We start from the raw sequence: 17,822 nt of genomic DNA on the forward strand, positions 1-17,822 counted from the left end.
CAATACAAATAAATAAAATTACAGATATATACATAAGTGCTGTGGGGCTGGGAGGGAGGATCAAAGGGAGCAATTTAGGGCAACATAGAAGGGAGTGGAATATGAGAAAAAGTGGAGCTTAGTCTAGGAAGGCCTCTTGGAGATGTGCCTTCAGTAAGGCTTTGAAGCAGGGGAGAGTGATTGTCTGGCAGATTTGAGGAGGGAGGGCACTCTAGGCCAGAGATAGGATGCGGGCCAGGGGTCAGCAGCGAGACTGGTGAAATCGAGGCACAGTGAGAAGGTTAGCAATGGAGGAGCTAAGTATGTGGGCTGGGTTGTAGGAGAGAATCTTGGTAAGGTAGAATGGGGCGAGGTGATGTTTTAAGGCCAATGGTGAAGAGTTTTTGTAAGGAGTTTCCTCCTCCTCCCCACACCAACAGCACAATCGCCAGCTCCTGGACACAACAGAAATTTTGATCACACTAAGTGAGGTGCACCATTGTCAGAGTTACTTCCATAGCAGGCAGGATTATTTCTGCTGACCTACGATCTACCCTCGACTTCAGGATTGTGCCCCTCCCGTGCTTCACTCTGGGATAGCAACAAGGTCGTTGACCTGAGCAGTGACCATCAATTCTAGGCAGAGAATGGACAATGAGATGGGAACCCAGGGTCAGTTTCTGGCCCCACTGGGATCCCCAATGACTGGCCAATGGTATCCCATTTTCTGCTCAGTGTCAGACCCACCGATGGCCAATGTAGTCCTTTGCAAGTAAACGCAGTGTGAGTTAACTAGAACCTGAAGAGTGGGATTTCTTCTTCTTTCCTTCATGAAGAGCGCATGTGTGTTTGTGTTGTTTGTGAGGTACTGAACACTCTTTGAGAGATTATTCTCAGCTGTAGCACCACTCTCCAATTGTCCAGTACTTTGTCAGAGCTGTTGCTGGGAAGGGCTTGGGGGGGGGTCCCACTGATAACCCCCAGAGTTGTCTGGGGGCTTTCTGCCCCCATCCAACATCCTTTAAACCTGGTCCCTCCAATGGTTTGGGAAGCAACTGGGCTTCCAAAACTAGTCCTGCCCCCTGAAGGTCTGGCAGCTGGATCTGAGGCCAAATGACAAATGTCGAGCCTTCTCTCCTGGATGGCCAGTCCATTCAAAGTAGCAACATTCCTCTAATAGCAACGACTTTGGAACTCACTTTGGTCATTAACTAATGAGCAGTACTTGCTAGTGATACCTGGGATGGGGAGAAATGAGATGTTTTGGGAGAAAGGCAAGGAACCACCAATCAGGAGGTGTCTTAACAGTGACAGTTCTGGCTGAAAGAGGATGAAGCCAGCAAACAGTAGCAGCAATTGCATACTGGAAACTTAAATCAGATTTGGAGAAAATCACATTGTCCATCGTCCTGCAGTCATTCTTTTTTCTACCAATCCTCTGAAACCCTGCTCCACTTCCCTTAGGAGATGCTCGGTGATCCCGCCATCCACAGCCCTTCCTTGGTAGTCCAGACTGATGAAACTCCACCCTCAGACAAACAGTATTTCCCATAGTTTATTTGCTTTCCGGAACCCAGATTAATGTCTGCATCTCACTTCCTGTCATAATGGTTAAATACCATTCTTAGCTCCTGTCTCATTGACTAATTCCTTCTTTTGCAATTAGTTATTACAGCTGATGGAGAGTGAGAGTAAATAGTGTCCTATGGAATGTAGGTTTCCCTCAAGGAAGGGACCTAAGGAGTGGAGAGGTGACTATCCAGGAATTTGTCCTAAGAAGGTGAGAAGCCTGGACCATCAGGATGCTTGTGTGTTTGTGTGTGGGGTTTTTTTTGTATGTGTGTGTGTGTTTTGGGAGGGAGGAAAAAGCCAGCATTTGGATAAGGCCCCTGGAGTGGAGTAGGCAGGAAGGCTTGGAAGGTGATACCTGGGACAGGGAGAAATGAGATGTTTTGGGAGAAAGGCAAGGAACCACCAATCAGGAAGTGCCTTAACAGTGACAGTTCTGGCTGAGAGGGGATAAAGCCAGCAAAACCCCCAGCAACCATCTCTGCCCAAGCGCTTAGTACAGTGCACTGCACACAGTAAGCTCTCAATAAATACGATTGAATGAATCCTGGCCTTCAGATTCCCACCGAGATCTTCCGTGTCCAGCTTAGCTTGCCCCTGCTTTCATATTCACTGCGTAATTCACCAGTTCCATCTTCACAGGACCAGCTGCCTTCTCACAGATAAGGGGATGACTTCCAGCACAATTATCCAGAAGAAATTCATGAAAATAGGCATAAGCACACTTCCAGTCTCTTTCATTCCTCTCAAGGAATATTTCAATTCTGAAAGAGTAAATTCCATGTCACGTCAGTGAGTTTACCATCTCCAGATACTGACCCCCGTGCTGTGGATAGTGAAGATTTTCTCCTTTTCCTCCAACTGCTTCACTCCAATCTCCTCCATCCTGGGTCTCCCTCTGAAGCCTTCTCCTCTGAACCCCCATTCCCCTACTCTCCCACATGGCCCACCCTCTCCATGGCCCCCACACATCCCAAATACTCTGTTCCTCAGCCTGTCTCTTCCTCTGCTCCCTGGAGGAGGAGTAGAGGGAGACACCGGATCCCTCCCACCCACTGTGTTACAAGATCAGAACTGGCCATCCCAGAACCTGCAATTTCTACCACAGTCTATTAGCTGAGGGGCCCCAGGACTAGCCCCTTCCCTAATTCCAAGGACTGGAATTTACCTTCTACTTTCCTTCCCTGAGTATTCTCTCCTCAGTTATCTCACCTACTAAATCAATATTTATTGAACACCTATTGTGTGCAAACCACTGTAATAAGCACCTGAGTGCAATGCAGACGCTGGTAAACACAATGTCTTTCCTCCAGGACCTTAAGGTTTTTTCCTTTCTCTGTCCCTGGGAGGAAGGCAGGGGCAGGTTTCATTATTGCCATTTTACAGATTGGGACACTGGTCAAATTCAGGGCATCTACGGTTGTGGTTTTTATAAGGTACTTGTTAAGTGCTTTCTTATATGCCAGGCACTTTTGTAGCACTGGGGTAGATACAAGCTAATCAGGTCAGACCCAATCCATGTCCCACATGGGGTTCACAGCCTTAATCCCCATTTTTACAGGTGAGGTAACTGAGGCACAGTGTTTTTAAGTGACTTGTGCAGGGCATAGCAGACTAGTGTCAGAAGCTGAATTAGAACCCAAGTCCTCCTGATTCCCAGGCCGGCGGTCTATCCCCTAGATCATGGTGAATGGAGAAGCAGCGTGGCTCAATAGAAAGAGCACGGGCTTTGGAGTCAGGGGTCAGGGGTTCAAATCCCGGCTCTGCCAGTTGTCAGCTGTGTGACTTTTAGCAAGTCACTTCACTTCTCTGGGCCTCAGTTACCTCATCTGTAAAATGGGGATGAAGACTGTGAGCCCCCTGTGGGACAACCTGATCACCTTGTAACCTCCTGAGCACTTAGAACAGTGCTTTGCACATAGTAAGCGCTTAATAAATGCCATTATTATTATTATTACTATTATCTCACTAGGCCAAGCTACTTCCAGCTCCTTCCCTGCTGCAGAAAACAGCTTGTTTCCTTTGCTCTAGGAAACCCTCCCAGCTTCCGGCTGCTCCACAGGGTAGAATTCAACAAAAACACCCTGACACATTTCCTCAGAGAGAGATACTCACAGATCAGGAGATAGAGTTGAGCCGTCTTCCCACACCCACTGGCCGCTGCTTATGTTTCGGGATAAACCCACCCAGTAGTATGGGTTTAGCTTGGATGCTACAAAGACCTGCAATAGGAGACACTGAGTTATGCCCATCAGCAGACACTGCTGACTCCCTTCTGGGAGTCTCAGGCAGAGACTGACTCGACCCTGGACACAGAACGGGAATCACCAGGAAGGTGATAGATGCTTGAAAATCCCCAGGGACTAGAGGTGAATTTCACGTTCAGCCTGCCTCAAGTAAGAGATGTGATCGGCAACTGTGGCTGGGGCATCCTGAGTGGGGGCTTCCTGGGGGATCAGACAGAGAATTGGGGACGTGCTATACATGCTTCCCTCCATCTCCATCCCCTTCCACCCTCAGCCTCTCCCATTCTCCTACAACAGAGAGTGGTACGGATGGGACCACTCCGTGGCTGGCCATAGACTGGCTGAGCCTGAGGTTATTCTAACCAGTGGTGATGTGGGGCGGTGGGAGAAATACTGGCACTGCCCAACACCCCTCAGTGGGAGCCAGGGTTGAGCGCTCTGTGTGCCACCTGTGCCATTCCTTTTCCTGGGCATCTGAACAAAGAGTCTTCTGACCCCCCTAATGATCCCAGTTTCCCCAGACAGACACCACTCAGTTCCCTCCCTGAATCATCACAATCATCATCACCATCTCCAAGCCCCTGTTCATCAATCATCTTCCGAGCTCTGGGCAGGTGACACATGCAGAAGAAGAGTCTTCCTTCCACCCTTTCAGCAACCTCCCCAGTCTCTGACTACCGTCTTTTTCATCCTCTTCCCCATCCGGCCATTCTGCTATCCCCCAGCTTGTATTTACCTCCAAATTCCCTCTCCCTGGCCAAGAATGTGATGCCCCTAACTGTTTCTGTTCAGTCTGTGGAGACATTCACTCTGCCCGTTCCATTGTTTCGGGGGAACATTCAAAGGCAGGATCTCATCCCCGGGGGTATTGGGATCCTCTGGGTTGGGCTGGAACTTCGGGGAGTCTCCCATTCTCTCCCTCTCTCCCTTTCTCCCTCTCTCTTCCCTCTCCTCTGCCACCCTAAAACACACAGACACATTCAACTGTGTCTTTCCTCCCCAGCCAAAGAGGAGTGAACAGGCTCCAAGCCCATCATACCGGGAACTTCACCCCGAGTCACTTGCTGGCCCTGCAGAAGGGAGCTGGAATCCAGTGTTGGGTGTCTCTCATCCACAGTCAGGGCACGAATATCCACCCCTGGCCTCTGCTCCATCCCCAGAGCGTGAGAGAGGAGAACTGACTCTGGACAGGGTGATAGACACCCCATCTCCCCCCCAGCCCAAAACACGCACGCATATGTTCTCACCAACTCTTCCTTGTTATCAATCTTCACCAGGCTGGAGTTGTTTTCAGCACAGACCTTCCTGCTCTTCTCCAAGTTGAGTTTACGAGCTATCCAATAGCAGCTATCCCTGTGCCATTGCCACTTCTCTGGACAGGGCTTGCAGGCGTGTTCTGAAACAAGATTGCTAAGGCAGTCTGGAGCTGGAGATGGAGGTCACAGTTCAGAGTGAGGCCTGTGAAAGTGTGGAGTCCTCTAACACTCCTCTCTGACCTCCAATGTCCCTCATAACACTGATGGTGAGCCCAGAGGTCTTTGCTGCCTCTGTTTCCTCATTCTTCCCTCCCTTCAGTCCTTCCAAGACCCTGAGTCAATTCATAGAGATGCACATTTGTCCTCCATCTCATAGAAAACCGCACACTCACTTGCTGTCAGTCAATCAATCACTCAATCAACCAATCATTATCTCCCAGAAAATGTGATACATAGTTCTTACTTTGTGTCACACACTGCATTAAGCCCTGGGGAAGATATGATATGTGCAAATTGAACACAGTGTCTGTCTCACAGTAGGCTTCAGGTCTTCAGAGAAGCAGAGTGGCTCAGTGGAAAGAGCCCGGGCTTTGGAGTCAGAGGTCATAGGTTCAAATCCCAACTCCACCAATTGTCAGCTGTGTGACTTTGGACAAGTCACTTCACTTCTCTGTGCCTCAGTTACCTCATCTGTAAAATGGGGATAAAGACTGTGAGCCCCATGTGGGAAAACTTGATCACTTTGTACCCTCCCCAGCACTTAGAACAGTGCTTTGCACATAGTAAGTGCTTAATAAATGCCATTATTATTATTATTATTATTATTATGGGAGAGCTACCCTCCTCATTCTCTCATTCCCCTCCCTGCTCCATGCCCCTCCCAACATCCAGGGGAGCAAGCTAAGATTAAACCCACAGCAGCTCAGTATAATCTTCCTGAAGACTTGCTCATCCCTTTTTCCCCAGGATTGTTTAGCTTGGTTTCCTCACCAAGTGTGGGGAGGTGGAGGAAACATTGGGGCCCTTTCTACCCAACTGACTGGGGGCATGTTTTTTTCCCCAGTGCCCTGTAGTGAGAGTAAGCCCTGGGTCAGCTACAGACCCTCTGAAACCACAGGACAGAGCAGGGAACTGGACTCAGCCCTTCAGTCCTTTTTTTTAATGATATTTATTAAGCACTTACTATGCACCAAGCACAGTACTAAGCACTGGGTAATGCTTAGTAAGACAAGCTAATCAGTCCGTGAGCCACATAAGATGGGGACCATCTTAATCCCCATTTTACAGATGAGGGAACTGAGGCATAGAGCAGTTATGTGACTTGCCCAAAGTCACAGAGCAGACAAGTAGGGGAGCCAGGATTAGAACTCAGGTCCTCCGTCTCCTAGGCCCATGTGCTATCCACTAGACAACACTACCTCTTGTGCATTGTGAAAGCCCCAAGTGGACTGTGGAGCATGGCTTGGGAGACACAGAGCACATCCTGAGTTCATTCATTCATTCAATCGTATTTATTGAGCGCTTATTGTGTTCAGAGCACTGTAGTAAGTGCTTGTCAACCCAAGCCTACAAGGAACTGTTTCTTGAAGTAGTTAAGGACTGGACCATAACATCCTTCAGTACTTTACGAGTTTCCTTCATTTCCTTTCTGGTCCCTGCAATTTCAATTCACTACATCAATGTCCTTCCATAACCTCTGTAATCTCCACTTGGGCGTCAGGGTAACCAAAAGCTCTCACGATCCTCCAGAGAGTTGGCTGCATTACCAGGGAAGGGGAATAACTACGACCAATGGAAAACACAAGAAGGTGCAAACTGCCATGGAGAATGTCTGAGCAGACAGCCGAACTCACAAATCTGGTTACCTTGCTTGTTTCTGGTCAGTTCTCTGCAGAGTTTGGTGGCCATCTTCTTCAGGGCATCTGAAAGATCGGACTGGATCAAGTCCTTCTCCTTAGAGATATTTGCACTGATGTCCAGCTGAAGTGACAAGTTTTCCTTCACCCCATTCAACTGCTGGATATTTTTCTTTTCCTGGAAAACTCGAGTCCACAGAAAAGGCCGAATCACTGCGGCGCCCCTGGCCGTCCCAGGGAGGCCACAGTGGAATTCGCAGGCCGCAGTTAGAAAATCCGTGGCCCACGGCTTCTTGGTGGGGCTTTGGACAGTGCAGGCCATCAGAGTCCCAATCGCCTGGCTCCCAGTCAGATCTCTGAATATCACTCCTACCCTTCTCTTACAAACCCTCACAGAGTCTGGGTCCAACAGCAGCTGTGTCCCACATACAGGGCTCCTCTTACAGGTCTTTTGAACAGTTATTATATTTGATTTTGGCTAATTAATATCCCAGGGGCTGAGCCCTACTAGAGGAGTTAAGGGGAAGGGAGAGGTAGAGCTCAGGAGTTAATGATTCCTGCCCTCATTCCTCATCTTACATTCCAGTAATGGTCTCAATCAGGGTCCTTCCCTTAATAATAATAATAATGGCATTTATTAAGCGCTTACTACGTGCAAAGCACTTTTCTAAGCACTGGGAAGGATAAAAGGTGATCAGGCTGTCCCACAGGGGGCTCACAGTCTTAATCCTCATTTTACAGATGAGGTAACTGAGGCCCAGAGAAGTGAAGTGACTTGCCCAAAGTCACACAGCTGACAATTGGCGGAGCCGGGATTTGAACTCCTTACCTCTGATTCCAAGGCCCGGGTTCTTTCCACTGAGCCACACTGCTTCCCTTCTCTTACGTAGCTTCGCTCTTCTCCTTCTCAAGCCCCTAGGCCTCCCAATTAACTCAAGTTATCTTGGTAATAAAGCAAGTCTCCCAAGTTTGGAGGCTCCAAGAAATTCTTATTGGATTTGGACACTTGTTTTGTTCCCCAGGATCCGGGTTCAGCAGTTCTGGATCTGCTTCCCCGGGAAAGACAGGTCCCACCCCAAGCCCAAGGGGATGCTGCCAAGCCAACCAAGAAAACCATAACATCAGTGAGCCTCTCTGCCAGCCCCTCCCGTGCCCCTGTGGGTACTTACACAGGATCCCCAAGGATGTCAGTCCAATCAGCAGCAGCAAGCAGAGGGTGAGCAAACCCAGCGCAGACCAGCGCCACGCAGGAGATGGGGCAGGGTGCTCTGTGGAGAACCAACGTAGACAGAGGGTGGATACACACCTCCAGGGGCTCCTTCTACAGTGAACGCTTATTATGGGAAGGGAATGTGCCTGCTAATTCTTCTACTCTCCTACTACATCCCAGTCCACACACTTAGCTAATCTAATGTCAGCTTTCTCGCTGTACCTCCATCTCATCTATATTGCCACCGACTTTTCATCCACATCCTGCCTCTGACCTCGATTGCCCTCCCTCTTAATAGTCATTCATTCAATCGTATTTATTGAGCGCTTACTGTGTGCAGAGCACTGTACTAAGTGCTTAATATCCGACAGGCAGTGAGTCTGCCCACCTTCAGAGCCTTATTGAAGACACATCTCTTCCAAAACGCCTTCCCTGATTTAGCCCTTTCCCTTCTGCTTCACCCAGACTTGCTCCCTTTATTTATCCCTGCTCCCAGCCCCAGTGCACTTTCATACATATCTATAAATTATGTACTGATGCTAATGTCTGTCTCCCCTTCTAGACCTTAAGCTCTTTATGGGCAGGGAATGAGTTTGTTTATTGCTGTATTGTACTCACCCACGTGCTTAGTCAGTGTTCTGCATACAATAAGTGCTCAGTAAATACAATTGAATGAATTAATGGTGTATTATACTCTCCCAAACGCTCAGTACAGTGCTCTGCACATAGTAAGCACTCAATCGATACCATTCATTGATTGATTCCTGTTTATATTATCTCCCTCCCACCCCAGGGGACAAATCCAGCAGGAGAGCTTGCCCCGAAGAGTCCTCCTTTCCCACCTCACCAGTGTGAAGATCGAGTCATCTAACCTGGGCCTGTAAACTTGTTGTGGGCAGGGAATGTGTCTGTTTATTGTTGTATTGTGCTCTCCCAAGTGCTTAGTAAGGTGCTCCGCATACAGTAAGCGCTCAGTAAATACGATTGTATGAATGAATGAATGACTTGGAGTGTTAATGATGTGACCCCCCCCCAAACTTCTGCCTCTCTCCCCCTCATTTCTATATTTCCCAGAGCAGACATTCTCCATCTATACCTACTTTCCTGCCTCATTTTGTTGGCTAGAGCCTACTTCTGTCTCAGACCACTGGACACCAATCCTTTCTCCCAACAATCAATCAATCAATCATATTTATTGAGTGCTTCCCATGTGCAGCACGCTATACTGAACACTTGGGAGAGTACAGTATAACAGATGTATTCCCTGCCCACAATGAGTTTACAATCTACAGTTAATCCATGTTACTTACGATGTGCAGAGCACTCTATTGAGCACTTGGGCAAGCACAAGAGAGTTGGTAGATGTGATTCCTGCCTTCAAGGAGCTTACAATCTACCCGGGGAGACCATGACTAAAATCAATTACAGGTAAAGGCAAGTAATGGAATTTAAGGACTGGTTCATAAGTGTTATCCATCAAACAATCAAACAGTGGTGTTTACTGAGCACTTATTGTGAGCACTGTATTAAGTGCTTGGGAAAGTACAATACAACAGAATTAGAAAACATCCTCTCTGCTTGCTAGGTGCCCACAGTCTCCAGAGGAAACAGAAGTAGTCCTGAAATGACAGTAGGGGGAGAAAGAGGATGGGGAGATGAGATTCATCAGGAAATGCCTCCTGGAACAGATATTAATTCAGAGGGGCTTTTAAGATGGGGAGAGTAGTGGACAGCTGGGTGTGAAGAAGTAGTCCCGAAATAATATTATTATTATTATTATTATTATTATATTATAATATTGTATTATAATTATAATAATGGTATTTGTTAAGCGCTTACTATCTGCAAAGCACTGTTCTAAGCGCTGGGGGGGGATACAAGGTGATCAGGTTGTCCCACGTGGGGCTCACAGTCTTAATCCCCATTTTACAGATGAGGGAACTGAGGCTCTGAGAAGTTAAGTGACTTGCCCAAGGTCACACAGCAGACATGTGGCAGAGCTGGGATTCGAACCCATGACCTCTGGCTCCAAAGCCCATGCTCTTTTCCACTGAGCCACGCTGCTTCTCAATAATAATAATGATGGCATTTATTAAGCGCTTACTATGTGCAAAGCACTGTTCTAAGCGCTGGGGGGATACAAGGTCATGAGGTTGTCCCACGTGGGGCTCACAGTCTTCATCCCCATTTTACAGATGAGGGAACTGAGGCCCAGAGAAGTGAAGTGACTTGCCCAAAGTCACATAGCTAACAAGTGGTGGAGTCAGGATTTGAACCCATGACCTCTGACTCCAAAGCCCAGGCTCTTTTCCACTGAGCCACACTGCTTCTCTGAAATGACGGTAGGGGGAAAAAGAGGATGGGGAGATGAGATTAATCAGGAAATGCCTCCTGGAACAGATATGAATTCAGAGGGGCTTTTAAGATGGGGAGAGCAGTGGACAGCTGGATGTGAAATGGGGAAGGATTTCCACACAGGAGGGAAGGCAAGAGCTGGAAGTCGGTGAGAAACATGAGAACAAGTCGCACATAGAAATCTCCCTCATTTTCAACAGCAGGAGTTCCCTAGCCCTGGCACTAGCAACACCTGTGCTATCTCATTTTAAATGTTTTGTTTTGTTTACTGTCAATAGAGAAATCTCTCCAGTGTTGAAATATGGAGAGAACCTGGTATCAAGGAGAAGGAAAAAATAAAAGAATTCTCCGCTTCCTTCACATTTCCTTAGAGGAAGCCAACCTATTCCATCAGGATTCGGCTAATGATCATAGTTATTGCCCATGATTGAGATTAACCAAGTAAGGAACTTGCCAACGGTAGAGATTGGCAGAGTAAGTGATAGAGACCAGAGTCAGCTCTTTCACATTTCTTTTTGAAGATGATAAATGTGGAACACTAATAAAATACTAAAGGAATTCACAAACACCAATCCAACTACCATCTTTCCTTCATTCATTCCATCGTATTTATTGAGCGCTTACTGTGTGCAGAGCACTGTACTAAGTGCTTGGGAAGTACAAGTTGGCAACATATAGAGACAGTCCCTGCCCAACAATGGGCTCACAGTCTAGAAGGGGGAGACAGACAACAGAACAAAACATGTGGACAGGTGTCAAGTCATCAGAATAAATAGAAGCTAGATTCAGGAAGAGAGTTTCTAGACTGTGAGCCCTCTGTTGGGTAGGGACCGTCTCTATATGTTGCCAACTTGTACTTCCCAAGCGCTTAGGATGGTGCTCTGCACCCAGTAAGCGCTCAAAACATATGATTGAATGAATGAATGAGTTAAGGATCCTTTGAACCAGCTATGCCATGTGTCTACTGTGCTTGGTACATAGTAAGTGCTTAACAAATACCATAATTGTTATCATTATTACTGTGTTATCATGGGCAAGACCTTTAATTTCTCTGCACCTCAGTTTCCTCTTCTGAAAAATGGGCATTAAGTACCTTTTCTCCTTCTTAGGCTGTGAGCCCCATAAGACTTGATAGGACTTATGATAAGACTTGATTATCTTGTATTTTCCCAGCACTTATTACAGTGCATGACGCATAGTGTTTAGAAAGTACCATTAATATTATTATTACCATTATTGTTATTAGTAATAGTAGTACCAATTTTATTATCCAGGCCAAAACACAAAAACAGATATGATACTTGCAGAACCAGAGAAACAAAACTACAGAAAGCAAGGCCAAGACTTCTGTACTGTTTGAATAACCTTGCAAAAGCTTGTGATCGCATCAACAGAGAGCTTCCTCTGACAACTGCCAGATAGATTTGACAGCTTTGAGAAGGTCTTGGAAATCCTTAAACTGCCTCACTTGTGGTAAGATCGCCACTGAAGGTGGTCTCTAAGACCCTTTCCCTCTTACAATCACCATAAATCAGGACTGTGGGCTAAGTCCCACATATAGACACATATCTCACATAAATCACAACCCTTCATCCTGCCAAAGAAGAACCAATTTACCCAGGAATTTCAAAATCCTAAAGCAAATAGAACCTGTAGCAAACACAGACAATTGTGCGCGCACTCACAGACACCCACCCAAAATATTTTTCAATGAGGTTCTGTTTTTTAAAAAATTGGTATTAAGTTTTTCTGTGTTCCAGGCACCATACTAAGCACTAGGGAAGATACCGAGAAGCAGCGTGGCTCAGTGGAAAGAGCCCGGGCTTTAGAGTCAGATGTCATGGGTTCGAATTCTGGCTCTGCCACATGTCTGCTGTGTGACCTTGGGCAAGTCACTTAACTTCTCTGAGCCTCAGTTACCTCATCTGTAAAATGGGGATTAAGACTGTGAGCCCCCCGTGGGACAACCTGATCACCTTGTATCCCCCCAGCACTTAGAACAGTGCTTTTCACATAGTAGGTGCTTAACAAATGCCATTATCATTATTATTATTATTACTATACCAGCTAATCAGGTGGGACACAGTCCATGTCCTACATAGGGCTCACAGTCTTAATCCTCATTTTATAGCTAAGGTAACTGAGGCACAGAGAAGTGAAAAGGCCTTGCCCAATGTTGCACTACAGACAATCAATCAATGGTATTCATCGAGCGCTTAATATGTGCAGAGCACTGTAGTAAGCACAGAGTTGGCAGACATGTTCCCTGCCCACAACAAGATGACAGTTTAGAAGAGGAGAGGGACATTAATGTAAATATAAAAAAGTGGCAGAGGAGGATTAGAACCCAAGTCCTCTGACTCATAGGCCCGTGCTCTTTCCACTAGTCCACACTGCTTCTCTTATTCATTTGTGCCACTGGGTTTGGCAAGCTGGGTGAATCATAACCTCTCTGTGCCTCAGTTTTCTTATCAGTAAACTGGGGATAGCAATTCCTACCTCTTCCTATCTTTACCCTATGCTGATGTCGTGAGTTTAAAATGAGCTAATTGATGGGAAAGTTCTTCAGAAAAACAGAAGCGCTGTCCTATGGCAAGGTATTATCATCATCATTATTGTTTGTTATTGTGGTTTTCATTTCCTTATTTTAAGAGAAAAGAAGTTGGAAATTGTATTCATTTTTCTCCTCCCTTCTCTCCGATCATTCCTGTTCCTCAACTTCCTCTGAGTAAATTCACAAACTCCCCAGATTATGCTTGGCCTTTCTGGGGTCAAAGCTGCAGCTGACATCAGCTCAAGAGTCTGTGATCAAAATAGAGAAGAGGTGATACAGGAGGAAAGGGGGTGACCGGGGTGACTTTTGAAAGAGAAGTTATTACTAGTTGATGAAGGATTATTTTTAAACCTGATTTGTTTTCGTAGAGAGGATCCCTGTCAGCTGCAGAATCTATGAATGTCGCACCACTTGTTTCCTTCCACCCTCATTCTCGTCTTTAATTTCTCTCAATTCCTTTCAGCGGTTCCCACTGACTGGCTCTGTATTACTTTGTAGGTTCTGGGGCAGGGACTCCATCTCGACTTCAGTCAATATTATTCATTGTTCACATACTCTATGCAGAGCAACTAAGCTAAGATGATTTCTCCCATGTGTAATTATTTCCCCTAGCTGTAACTTATTTCGCTGTCTGCCCCCACTTTTCACTGTAGGCTCCGTACTTACAGGGAACTACTCTCTTTTGTACTGTACTCTCCTAAAGAGAAACGGTATAGCCTAGTAGAAAGAGCATTGGCTTAAGAGTGAGAGAATCTCAGTCCTCATCTTAGCTGTGCCAGTTGTTTGCTGTGTAACCTTGGGCAAATCACTTAATTTTTCTCTGCCTCAGTTCTCCTGTTCTCCTTCCTATTTAGACTGTGAGCCTCATGTGGGACAGGAACTGTTTCCAACCTGATTGACTTGTATCTATCCCAGAGCTTAGAGCAGTGTTTAACACACAGTATGCTTAACAAATACTATACTATACTATACAAATACTATAAAAATGCTTAGCACAGTCATGTACACATTAAAGTGTTCAATAAATACTATTGATTGATTGGTTGATATTAAGTGTTTGGGAGAGTCTAATGGATCTAATGATCAATAAATACTATTGATTGATTGGTTGATATTAAGTGTTTGGGAGAGTCTAATAGATCTAATGATCCTTGCCTTCAGGGAACTTACTTCATAGTATGACCTTCCTAATGTTTATTATTATTTTTATGTTATTATTATTATTAAGCATTTACTGTGTGTCAAATCTGCTCTAAGTGCTTGGGTAGATACAAGTTTATCAGGTTGGAATCAGTCCCTGTCCCACAAGGGTCTCACTGTCGAAGACAGTAAACTACAGTGCTTTCACTGATCAGGTGTCCCGGTAGACACTTTATTCAGGGTGCTACACTCCCAGAAGGCTTGCAGTGCTGTTGGCACTAATGTCAATCTTAGGAACGGTTAGTATGCAGTGCTCTGGTGTCACTGAATGTAGCCAAGAGAAGAAAATGGGCCATCTCTCTGAGAAAAGGCACCCTGCCCTGACTTGCTGAGGGAAAGGCATCCTGACCTGATTCTCTGGGAAAAAGCACCTGCCCTGATGCTCGGTGGAAAAGGTACCGTGCCCTGATTCTCTGGGTAAAGGCACCCTGCCGTGACTAGGAAAGAGGCACCCTGCCCTGACTCTCTGGGAGCTTCAGGAGGTGCCCAACATGGGACCCACACATCACACCTACCTCGTCAACATTTTTGTAGGTTCAAGAACCTTCTAGACCAACTCTCCATCATGTCTGCCCAGGTCTCCCCACGTTTGACAGTCCACCCCTCTCCCCAGATTACAAAGTCCTCTAAGATAGCATCTCTTCCAAGAGGCCTTTCCTGAATAAGCTCTCATCTCCCCCACCCCCTTCCCCTCTGCATCATCTACGCACTTGGCTGTGTAATAATAATGATGACATTTGTTAAGCGCTTTCTATGTGCAAAGCACTGTTCTAAGCATTGGGGAGGATACAAGGTGATCAGGTTGTCCCACGGTGAGGCTCACAGTCTTAATCTCCATTTTACAGAGGAGGTAACCGAGGCACAGAGAAGTTAAGTGACTTGCCCAAAGCCACACAGCTGACAAGCGGTGTAGCCGGGATTCGAACCCATGACCTCTGATTCCCAAGCCCGGGCTCTTTCCACTGAACCAGTGTGCCCCTTTAAAACTTTGATGCTCACCCTGTTTTATGACACTTGAGTGCATTTCCTTATACTTTACTATTTCCCCTCTTTATAATATATTTTAAAGTCTGCTCCCCCCTCCCTATGAAGACAGTAAGCTCCTTAAATAACAATAATAATAATAATTATGGTATTTGTTAAGCGCTTACTATGTGCCAGCACTGTTCTGAGCGCTGGAGGTAATCAGGTTGTCCCAGGTGCTGCTCACAGTCTTAATCCCCATTTTACAGATGAGGTAACTGAGGCATAGAGAAGTTAAGTGACTTGACCCAAGGCCACCCAGCAGACAAGTGGCAGAGCCAGGATTAGAACCCACATTCTCCGACTCCCACGCCTATGCTCTTTCTGCTAAGCCTCGCTGATTCTCTGCCCTTCCTTGTGGGCGGGGATCATAATTATCAACTATGTTGGATTATACTTTCCCAAGTGCTTAATACAGTGATTTACACACAGCAAATGCTCGATAATAATAATAATGATAGCATTTATTACGCGCTTACTATGTGCAAAGCACTGTTCTAAACTCTGGGGAGGTTACAAGGTGATCAGGTTGTCCCACGGGGGCTCACAGTCTTAATCCCCATTTTACAGATGAGGTAACTGAGGCCCAGAGAAGTGAAGTGACTTGCCCAAAGTCACACAGCTGGCAATTGGTGGAGCTGGGATTTGAACCCCTGACCTCTGACTCCAAAGCCCGGGCTCTTTCCACTGAGCTACGCTGCTTCTCGATAAATCCCAGTGGTCGATTGATGTCCCTTTCTGAGAAGGACATAGCTTCTGCTGGGGAAGGGGTGAGCTCAAAAGAGAGGCAAGGGCCCAACCTCAGACGCCCAGTCCACAGCCTTGCAAGCTGAGGGGGAACTCCCTCTCTTCTCTCCGTTTAACTCATGATCCCGTTCCCTGAGCCCCCCACTCCTTGGAGATCCCATACCTATTTCTTGGATGGTGTCAAACTTCTGGATCCTCTGGGCCATGGAGGAATCCTGAAACTTCAGGTTGGCGTAGGTCACTTCGTTGGCCATCTCTGGGCAAGGGAAGACACACCCTCAGCATGTGCCCGAGAGGGTGAGCGGAGCCACTGCTGAGAGAGATCTAGCGGGAAGCTCCGACAGCCTTATTTTGCTATTCCAGTCTGTCAAGCATTGATGCCGAGGCTGGTCCGGGAGAGAATGTGTCCCTGTGATTGTGATTGCCTCCGTCTCTCTAGTTTCCCTTTCCTCACTTCCCCATCTGAGAAATGCAAGTGGTTCACTGGTCCTCCTCTTCTTCCGCCTTCCTCTCTTCTACCTTCTTCTCCTCCTCCTCCTTTCAGGCCGCCTGATCCTTGTCCGCAGGGAGACCGGCCTGATCCTGGAGAGTCTGGAGAAGTGAGCTGGAACATAAGGAGGCTCTGAAGTCCTCCTGCTCTGTTTGCTCTTTTTCTATACCCAGGGTACCCCAGTAGACCCCACTGATTGTGACTCACACCCATACTTGACCAGCTTCCTGTGGTTGCTTCAGGTTCCTCCAGCCCGAAGCTCAAAAATGCACCAGGCACTTCCTCAAAGTCTGCAGCCTTGAGTGAGGTCTGGGTAGCCCAGGGGTTAGCTGTTGGCCACAGCAGGAAAGCAGGAAACAGAAACTCTGCTTGAAAGAGCAATTCTATCTGTCTTTGGGCATCCAGAGCCTGAATCTGGCTGAAAGGGGTCAGTGCTACCTCTATTGCAGATTCCAGGTGTTCCCTGGGCATTGCCACGAGTGTCTCCTCTGATGCTCTCAGACTGGAAACCTGGGAGGGAGGGGGGTAGCAGTGGTAATGGTCCCAGAACCAATTCCAGAAACATCCTAGGACCTGGAGGCTGCTTTCTCCCTCTGCTGCTATGCTGCTTCTCCTCCTCTTGTTTGTACTAAAGGAAAATCACCTATGTGGCTGTATGTATGCATGTCAGTATATTTTATATGTACATACCTGTCTCTCTGTCTCTCAGTGTCAATTTATGTTTCTCTCCCCCGTGTTTCTTCTCTGTGTCTCTTCCTGATCTCTTCCCTTCCCCTGGACCACTGGCTCCACCCCCCACTGAAGCCCAGCTGCTTAATACATAATCAATACCAAAACAGTATTCATCCATTCATTTTTAAGGACAAGGTAAAACAAAGTCACAGACCATATCACATCCTACCAAAAAATGGGAATCAATGGCTGAGTACAGACCAGCATAGCAAGTTGCCACCAGGAAGCCAGTGTTGAGTGGCACTCTGAGCAAAAGAGGCATGAGGAAAGACAGGTAAAAAGAGGCACAAGAGCAGGAGCTGCAAACGTAAGCACAACAAAACAACAAGGGACACCCTTTTTGTGGATCTGGAATTGGACTTTTTAGCCACACTCAGACTCAAAGGTGAACTTCACCATCAGTAGCGTCTTCTTCAAATACAAAGGACATATACATATGTATTTATTGAGTTTGCTGGGAAAGAGTAACCAGATGGGAATTGAAACATCTTTCAAGGGTCTCAAGGGCCACACAGTCTAAGAATAAATAAAGTGAGGGGTGGATCGGTGATATACACATAAGGAAGGAAGAAGTACCAATAGTGGTACAGTCTAAGGATAAATGA

General features: G+C 46.6%; 1 protein-coding gene across 1 annotated transcript; it reads right to left on the reverse strand.

The window, feature by feature from the left end:
* Positions 1-1,659: 1,659 nt before the first annotated feature.
* Positions 1,660-16,312, reverse strand: LOC119939653 (C-type lectin domain family 12 member B-like). Its single transcript, XM_038759807.1, has 6 exons — positions 16,159-16,312; positions 8,076-8,174; positions 6,916-7,092; positions 5,042-5,190; positions 3,664-3,770; positions 1,660-2,312 (listed from the first exon to the last, which is right to left on the reverse strand). The coding sequence occupies exons 1-6, from the start codon at positions 16,247-16,249 to the stop codon at positions 2,135-2,137; spliced, it is 801 nt and encodes a 266-aa protein (XP_038615735.1). The 5' UTR covers positions 16,250-16,312; the 3' UTR covers positions 1,660-2,134.
* Positions 16,313-17,822: the final 1,510 nt, after the last annotated feature.

Source organism: Tachyglossus aculeatus, chromosome 17 (genome assembly GCF_015852505.1).
Source record: "Tachyglossus aculeatus isolate mTacAcu1 chromosome 17, mTacAcu1.pri, whole genome shotgun sequence".
NCBI lineage: Eukaryota > Metazoa > Chordata > Mammalia > Monotremata > Tachyglossidae > Tachyglossus > Tachyglossus aculeatus.

Coding starts and splice junctions, on each gene's coding strand:
- LOC119939653 (XM_038759807.1), bottom strand. CDS start 16,249: ATGGCCAACGAAGTGACCTACGCCAACCTGAAGTTTCAGGATTCCTCC. Junction 7,093..8,075: donor GACATCCTTGGGGATCCTGT/GTAAGTACCCAC, acceptor TGTGGACTCGAG/TTTTCCAGGAAAAGAAAAAT. Junction 5,191..6,915: donor ACTGACCAGAAACAAGCAAG/GTAACCAGATTT, acceptor ATCTTGTTTCAG/AACACGCCTGCAAGCCCTGT.